General features: G+C 37.0%; 1 protein-coding gene across 4 annotated transcripts; it reads left to right on the top strand.

The window, feature by feature from the left end:
* The first annotated feature begins 235 nt into the window (after positions 1-235).
* On the top strand, positions 236-8,711 carry LOC104224353 (uncharacterized). 4 transcript variants are annotated; one of them, XM_070168332.1, is made up of 6 exons: positions 236-396; positions 666-746; positions 2,012-2,477; positions 3,260-3,339; positions 3,487-3,545; positions 7,557-8,326. In XM_070168332.1, the coding sequence occupies exons 3-6, from the start codon at positions 2,163-2,165 to the stop codon at positions 7,859-7,861; spliced, it is 759 nt and encodes a 252-aa protein (XP_070024433.1). In that variant the 5' UTR covers positions 236-396; positions 666-746; positions 2,012-2,162; the 3' UTR covers positions 7,862-8,326. The 4 variants fall into 4 exon arrangements, with proteins under 4 accessions (XP_070024433.1, XP_009774285.1, XP_009774287.1 ...); XM_009775983.2 differs by having other exon boundaries at positions 237-396; positions 2,145-2,477; XM_009775985.2 differs by lacking the exon at positions 236-396 and adding an exon at positions 8,436-8,711 and having other exon boundaries at positions 619-746; positions 2,145-2,477; positions 7,557-7,773.
* The last annotated feature ends 242 nt before the right edge of the window (positions 8,712-8,953 follow it).

Raw genomic sequence — 8,953 nt, 5'->3', positions numbered from 1 at the left:
TTTACCAAAAGTTAACAATTTTGGTCTCCGTCTATTTTTAAAAGTTAATAAATTTAACAGTACAGCATGTGATACTCACGTGAGGCAACCAAAACATAATAATCGGCGTCATTATTTGTGCCAGCGGTGAAATCCCATATGTCCCTATAAATACACAAATCTATATCCCAAAGAATTAAGTATTATTTGTGTGAGGTTATTTTGAAAAAAAAAAAGGTTTTGTTGGGCTATATAAATTTGGGAAGCTACAAAAATGGAGGTGATACGGTACTGGCTTGTGTTTATCTTAACACTAAGTTTTGAGGTTTTGTTGGGCTATATAATTGAAAAGAAGACGATGAAATACACTGTCTCCCAATATGTACGAAAGCTACGAGATTCTTCTTTTTATTTTTGGTAAGGCCAAACATCCAATTCAGTGTTCTATCCACTAACTGCTAAGTTGTTGAGCATTCAACTTTCATAATCTGCCATGTGAGAGATGAGACTCGATAACGTGAAGGTGATGTGTGGGAGATTCCGTTAAATTTAACTTAAAAAGTGGACAGAGACTAAAATTGTCAAGTTTTGGTAAACTTAAAGGACTATAACTGTTAAATGCATATTTAAAGGACCATCATAAACCTATACTCAAACATAAGGTATTATTTTTGTCATTTTCTCAGAAACCCAGGTTTTCTTTATACACTCCATTCTCCGAATCTCTACTCTCCTCTCGCCGGCGACTCCAATCTTCTTTTAATCAGGTACACTTTTATGTATTCTTCTCCACCTTACTCTTTCATTTCACTGATTCTTTCTTCTCATTTGGGTTGGGAAAGTGTAGAAGCAGCTTATGTTAACTTGGTTCCTTTTCCTTTCTTTTTCCCTTTTTCTTTTTGGGTCTGTTTAACTGTCTCAATTAAATTTTTATTGATGATTCTTAGGTGTAGCTCGCAATTGTCCATGAAAAATGCAATCTTTGTTGTTCTTGACTGAATTCCTGCTTCTAATTTATAACTTTAAAAAATTAAATTTTTGTTCCCATCTAATTTGATTGATAATCTTACCCCTTTCCTAAATTTCTAGTGAAGAAATGAATGTAGAAGTAAACCAACTATTGGGGTTCACAAATTGTTTTATTTAACTCCAAATAAAAACCATAGTTAAAGGGCGACGTGCAAAATTTTCAACCAGTAAAAGATAACATATGAGAGTAAATTCCAAGACTTATAGGATCTTGGAACCTCAACTTTTCTGTTCTAGCAACACATTAGGATTTCTTATATTTTTGGTAACCGAGAAATACCAAGGGTCATTGGTGCAAGGGTCAAAACTCGGTGGATGATGGGCCCCACCCTTTCAACCAAAGATAACATATGAGAGTAAATTCCAAGACTTATAGGATCTTGGATCCTCAACTTTTCTGTTCTAGCAAAACATTAGCATTTCTTATATTTTTGGTAACTGAGAAATCCCGAGGGTCATTGGTGCAAGGGTCGAAACCTGGTGGATGATGGGCCCCACACTCTACTCTTATCCACTTAAATGTCAGACTTTTGTCTGCAACGGGGTTCAAACCTGTGACTTGCACCTAAACCACATATCACATGCTACACTCCTACCACTAGAACAAAGTCCTAGGGGCAAAAAACATTACCAGTTCTGTTGCTCTCATAATTGCTAGGTTTGGGCTCCCGTTATCTACGACCTGACCTATATCAGTGTAGAAAAGTACCAAACTGTACATAAATTTTGCCCACTGAAGTTGGATTGACATATTTAACACTCCTTAGTTGTCATTATTTTTTTTCTTTTATGCCTGTGGGTCTGTGTCTGCTTGAGCGCACCTCGATTAATCACTGGCTAGCCTCTGCAGCCTACAAGCTCAGGTGACGACTGAACTTGCCCATAAAAGTTAGAGCATATGGGCTCATACTAAGTGTTGTAGATGTAATTCACACCTAGCATTTTCAGGTTGTTACTCCCTAGTTTCCATTATATTTACTACTCCCTATTTGATTTACTACAGGTTCGCAACGTGTACTGAGGTTTCATTGGTCATATGTGCAGTCTATTTGGGACATGATTATATGAATGTACATGTTCTATCTCTAGGTTTTGTTTGTGGCATAAGATGAGATGTTGATGTTTCAGATTTTCAGTGTTATTGCAGATAAACCATGATACGCTCTTTGTCAAGTCGCATATCAAAGAGAATACTCTCTTCTGTTATTCCTTGCTATGGAAATGCTTCTTGTTTCTCTATGGTCTTAAGACAACCATACAGAAGTTCAACTCTATGGCAAATATTTTATAAGTCACAACGAAATACTATTCCTTGTGATTTCTTGAAATGGGGTTCGCTTGGTTCCATTAGGACATCAAAATTTGCCTCTGGCTTCAGCCCGTTGAAGCCAAAGCCCTTGGACTCTATTATTGACATGGAGAGGGCGAAAAACAAATCAGCTGAAGAGCTTGCTGACGTTTGGGATGATGTAATCTTTCAACCTTTCTTTTTTGTTATTTTGATAGTTTTCAAATGCATTGTTGGCTTTCTTGAAATAGTTTTCAGCCTTGAGTTCTGATTGTGGACTGTTGTAAGTTACATTAGTCATTCAATATGATGAACAATTCACAACTAGACCAAGCTTTTGTCATAGAAATGAGTAGGTTAGCCAGTTTCTCTTACTACACTAGAAATTTGAAGTCATCGAGGTTTATCTGATCATTATGATAAACTTGTAAAAGTGATTCAGGTAGCCAAAAATATATGTTGTCTGGTTTTCTAGTCTTACCTGTCCATGCTTGTTTTATGATTGCATTTCTTCTTTAGATGACGGCTATTAATAGCATTTTATGCCGCAAATGGGAGGAGGATTTGCAGGAGGGATTAGAGACCCAATTCTTTTGATCTTTGGTCTAAATGTACCCCTCCGACAGATTTTCTTGTGAAACTTAGTGTTTTTAAGCCAATCGATCTATGATGTAATGCTTCAAAGATGCTTGGATTGTGGATTGCCTTCTCATGTTTCCCTTGGGAAGCTGCTCTTCCACCAGATTTCTGCCATTGAAGTAATTTTAGCTATGAACATCCATGTACCTTTACATGTCTTTATTTTATTAAGTTGGATATACATTTTGATCATAGTCTGCAGTCTATGACACAACTTGCTGTTTGATTCAGTAACTTTTGCTTTCCTAACGTGTTAGTGATTGCTGGAATGATCCTTTTCTTTCTCCCTTTTTTCCCTTTTGTTGCATGATTATGTCATCTCAGTATCACTTGGGAAGAGGTCATATTGCAGCATCAATGAAAGCTAAGTTATATAAGCTCTTCGAGCAAAGATCTTCAAGTTGGTAAATGTGCTGCTTCTTCTTATTCATTTGTTTTTTTTTTTGATAAGGTCTTCTTATTCATTTGTTTTGTCGGACTCTGATAAGTTGCTATGTTTAATGCCACTTCCTTCCTTATCTTTGACATTTTACTTCTGTTTTCTTGTGTAGCCGATATTTTGTGATTCCACTGTGGAGGGGAAGTGGTTACACAACCATGTTTGTGCAAGGTCAGAGTCATCTTGCTCCTTTTACGATTTAACAATCTCTGTTGATATGCATTGTAAAACCTATTATCATGTTGTAGACACTATCCCTAAGAGAGTATCAAAAAACTATTCTAAGAGTTCCTCTTTCTCTAGTTCTTATGCTATCACTGACAGGAGCTCAGCTTATTCTCAGAAAAGCGAAACGCCTTCCATCTTTTCAAGGTTCATTTTACAATGAACTTGTTATTTAGATATAATATTACGATTCGCAGTCAGATATATAGAGTTTCCTCAAATGGTCACTCAACTTAATAGAATTACCTAAGCAAGGTCGTTTATCTTTTTTTGTCCCAATAAAGCCACTCAAGCTCATGCACATATCTTACAAAGTGACAATGGCTGGAACACCACTTTAAAAGTCACTTGAAAAGGTTTTTAATATAAAACCACTTACCATCCATACCATAAATAATATTTAACAACAAAGCAGGGGCCCCGCATATTAAACAAATATGTGGAATCTTTACAATTTCAACCCAATAGAACACCAACCCATAAACTCGAATACAACATCAAAATATGTGAAGTTAATATAGTTTAAAGTCTACTGAATGTAACTTAAACAAATCTGTAGAATCTTCTTCTCTCTTTAGTCGATTTAATATAGTAGGTGCTACACTACTTGTTTTATATTGTATCTACTTTGAGCAGTAACCATATGCATTGCGAATATCTGCTTATTGCCTGATTGTATAATACTTATTTGTGTCTTTCTTGTAATAATTTTCAAGTATAAAAGAAAATAATGGTTAATTAGACCAAGTTCTATGTAAAAGAAACCATCAAAGGCAAAGAGCAAGGCAATGCTGATGAACCTGAGAGGAGTTGAGTTTCAAGGTTACCTTGGTCTAAACTGCTGCAGTATTTGATACTTTGCATTTCAATCTAGTGACTAGTGCTTAAAAATTAGCCTGTGACAATGAGTTCCTCGTTTCCAGATAAATTTTTCCAGGCACAGTTTAGTACTGATGTCTGCAGGGGAACCAAAAGTGACGCGTTGATTCTTGTCTTCTCATAAAATTCATCCTCAATTTAAGCTTGAAACAAATTTTTGAATCATGATCATATCCACTCGCAAATGGTACACCCAGCCTCAAACGAGGAAAGTGGGACAAGAACAACTAGTGGTCCATTGGACTGCTAATCCTATGCCAGAAATATTCAGTACTTGAGGAGAAATATTCGAGTAAAGATATAAGAAGTAATAAACTTACTCCATGGAAGAAGCAATACTTATCTTTTAGGGGCAGGCTGACTCTAATGAATAGTGTCTTGGATGGGATACCCACATACACCATGTCCTTAATCAGTATGCCTAAAGCAGTAGAAAAGAAATTAGAACTTTTTGTGCGATGGAAGCTCAGACTAGAAGAGGACACATCTGGTTAAATAGCAAATGGTTATTGAAGATAAAAAGAGAGGTGGACTAGGAGTGAGGAATCTGAAATTGCACAATAAAAGCTTACTATTTAAATGGCTATGGAGATATAGTAGAGAGGGTGAGGAAGTTTGGCAGAAATTAATAGATGCCATTTATGGTGCAAAGATTTGGTGGAAACAAATTCCTTCTCAACTGAGAAGCTGTGGCAGGATTTGGAAAACGATTGGTGGCTGGTGGGATGAATTTTTACAGCATACTAGTTTGGAGGTGGGAAATGGTGCTAGGATTAAATTTTGGCTGGATATTTGGTGTGGTAATGAGAGCTTCAAAAGCAGATTTCCAGATCTATTTAACTGTGCATTGAATAAAGAGGGTTGTATTACAGGTTTTAAAGCAGAATCAGGATGGAATGTTATTTTCAGAAGAAATCTGAACGACTGGGAAGTGGACAGTTTCTGTGAACTGCTTCAACTTCTGAATTCATGTTCAATAGATCAACACAAAACAGATAGGCTAATTTGGATCTGAAGCAGGGATAATATATTCACAGTGAATAATTGTTACAAAATGTTGCAACAACAAACTAGTCTGGGAACTCTAAACTGGCCTTGGAAGATGATTTGGAGAACTAAAGCACCTATGAAAGCAGCTCTTTTTGGTTGGCTAGCAGCTAGGGATGCCTGCCAAACTCAGCATAAGTTACAGAGGAGAGGGTTTTCTCTGTGCAGTAGATGTTATTTTTGCAATGCAGAGGAGGAAACAGTTGAGCATCTCTTCTTGCATTGCAAATTTTCAAGACAATGCTGGGATTTTTTCTTGAACATAATGGGCATATCTTTGGTGCTACCTCAGAAGATTAGTAGCTTGCTGGAAATGTGGCAATCCCAGAGAGTAAAAGGAGCTTAAAGCTAATATGGAAAACTATTCCCAACTGCATAATGTGGACATTATGGCTGGAGCGAAATAAAGCATGCTTTTAGGGAAAGAGACTGCAGATTGCCAGAGTCAAAAACAAAACATCTCCGCTTGAGTTTTATATCTTACTATTTTGATCTGTTTTTTATTCCTTGCCTGGTTTACCCACGTATGGAATCCTTAGTCGTTTCTGAGGCTTCTTTTAAAGGTAAAATACCCTGTGCTTTTTGAAGACTGCAGTTAATGATATGTTTGTTATTTTCTCAACTTTAAGGCATAAACCAGAACATTCAATAACAATCAAATACCTTAATTCAGAAAATTAAAGTGTACCAATCCTATAAGAAACCCTCAAGTTTAAGTGATCAACTTGAAAACCCGCTTGCAAGGTCTGTAGCAACAATTGGATACCATCCAAACATTCTCAAAGTTGTCTACCATCAAAATATGCTAAACCCTACCATTCTAGGAAAGATAGTATTTATATTAGGTCTAATTATTACACAGAAATGATTTAATAGTCCCTAATTTGGCCTAAAAAGGAAATGGACTGAAATTGGAAAATCAGCCTGGTAGGCCTTCATTTCAATCCCAGTCTGGGACCCTGCGATTGCGTCTTCAGTGAATCAGCCTCCCATGCATCGCAGTCTGGGACACCGCGATAGCGGACTTATCAGGATTGACCCTTCTCGCGATCGCGACAAGGAACCTCATGATCGCAGTCTGGGACCCCGTGATCGCGGACTTTTCCAGGATCACTCTTCTCGCGATTGCAGCCTGGAACCTCGTGATCACGCTTGCTTCATCTTCGGCCATCTTTGTGCAATTACGGCTGTCTGTGTTCTGCATAGAAACTGCAGCCTACAACTTCAGTTTTTGGCCTCTTTGGGTGTTTTCTCCCTTTGATACTTGAACTTCGTCATCTCCTATGAGTTGTATGAAGTTGTTTAACTTTGTAGGTTTCCACCAAACCCCCCCCCCCCCCTCCATGGTGGCTATCCTCATTGTAAGAGTTTGTAAGTCACTTAACTTCTTGGCTTATGATCTTGTGAAGGGTCTTGAGACTTGTAACCTTGGCTGCCATCATACATTCCATCCAATTTTGGGTCCAAGATATGTGGCAAATTTCTACTAAATATAAATTACCTATAAAAGTTTCAAGTAATCAAAAGTAAACAATATCGTTTCTCGCATAAATATACTTTAGAAAGGAAAAAGAAAAAGATGTAGTATCGTAGTGCTTGGACTGCACCTAGTTTCTAACCTTTATACCAGTTGAACATAAATGGTTCTGGTTGTACATGTAGTTAGCCAGCTATTCCTTTGGGCATCTGTACTGTGAATATTCTATCTGTTCCTTCTTCAATTTTAAGCTGCACTTGTAGATCAACCCCTCCCCATCCCAAAACCGAAGCAAAAAGTAGTTGCGAGGAAAAGATGAATTTCGCAGAATATCTGTTCTCTCCAACTGAACCTGTACTTTTCTGGTTAATCTGTATAAATGAAAATATTGTTTATGCTTAAAATTTGTTGGCCAATGTCCTGTGTGACATCAGCTTTAGCGCTGTGTATTAAATGCAACATCAAGAAAGTTGGGTTATAGGTTCCTTTAATTACATGAAAATGCCCTATATCACTTGCAGTCATTCATTACCATTTATTGAATCTTCATGCAGTGCAGGCGCCACACATGCTTATCACAGGCCTTGAAGATTACAAGGCAAGAGGAACTCAAGCTTCTCCATACTTCACAGTTTCTTACTACACCGAATTTGCTGAAAGCAAGGATCTGGTTCTTGTTCGAGGGGACATTGTCTTTACTAGCAAGCTCACTGACTCGGAGGCAAAATGGCTTTTGGACACTGCACAATCTTTTTACTTGAATGATGTCAGGTACAAACTAGTGGAGTGTTTCAATAGAGAAACAAGGGAGTTCGAGTTCAAAGATGTTTTACAAACTTTGGAGATGCCTATATTGTGATTGAAACATCTGAAATCAATCTTCTCGCATAAGAGAAATCCAAAGTTATGGAGTTTGGTCAAAATGGATCATTCAGAAATCAGCATCAAGAGAATTGTTGTTCTCCTGCCATTCTGACAGGCAATTGTGTCTGTCAAGCATAATGAATGTATTGCATTAGCAAACAATCTTTTCTAGTTTTGATTATTTCATTGAGACAAAGTCAAGTATCTTCATGGTGATGTTTTTCTTTCTTTCTTTTCAATAATAGCAATTATCTTTTTGGAAAAAAAAGAAGAGAAAAGGGCTGATGGTAGCTGTGTTGTATTTCTTAAAGAAAGCTTCCTAATTGCATAGATCTGCAATAAATGTGATTTTAGGTCTGTCTTTCAACTTCTTATAACACCTTGAATTACCATGGCTTCTCACCTGTAAACTTGTGCATTTGGAGATATACATAAACAATGCCAAACAGTCTCAGGCGAAGTTCTCTTTCCCCCCCCCCCCCCCTATGTGTGATGTTGTACTTTCTGTTAGATGTGATTATTTGTAATCTTATATGATTACAAGTCTATTTCTAATGTTGGAGATGCAGGTTTTGTGAAATTACTTAAATTGATTATATCATAAGAGCAATCGGAAGAGACGGAATTTTGATGAGGAAGGAATAAGGATCGTACAGCAATCAGCAACAATGGAATTGGCAGTTGTTTTCGTCATTCCAAGGGAAAAACTGTGTTTATCTAGTAGAATGATTGAATGGTATGTTAGTAACAATCTTTTCTTGTTCTGATTCTTTTTTTTTTAAAACAAAAATCCGTGTTACATTCTAGTAAGCTTGATGGCAGCTTTCTTGAAGATTGACAAGAAACTTTTTAGTGTCGAGAGATTTTGTTGAGCTATTATAGAGAGAGCTTTGGTGCAATGGTAAAAGTTGTTGCCGTGTGTACGTAAGATCCAATATGGTCCGTACCTCGCACATAATTAGGATTTAGTGCACCAGGCTATTCTTTTATTATAGAGATCTATAAGTGTAGACTCGATGAATGAAGAAATAAGTTCATGATAAGGACTAACTTGGAAGTGAAGAACTACTGAATTGTGGTAATAGAC

Source organism: Nicotiana sylvestris, chromosome 2 (assembly GCF_000393655.2).
Source record: "Nicotiana sylvestris chromosome 2, ASM39365v2, whole genome shotgun sequence".
NCBI lineage: Eukaryota > Viridiplantae > Streptophyta > Magnoliopsida > Solanales > Solanaceae > Nicotiana > Nicotiana sylvestris.
Note: the sequence above shows the minus strand (reverse complement) of the source record. Positions and strands in the feature narration are given on the sequence as shown.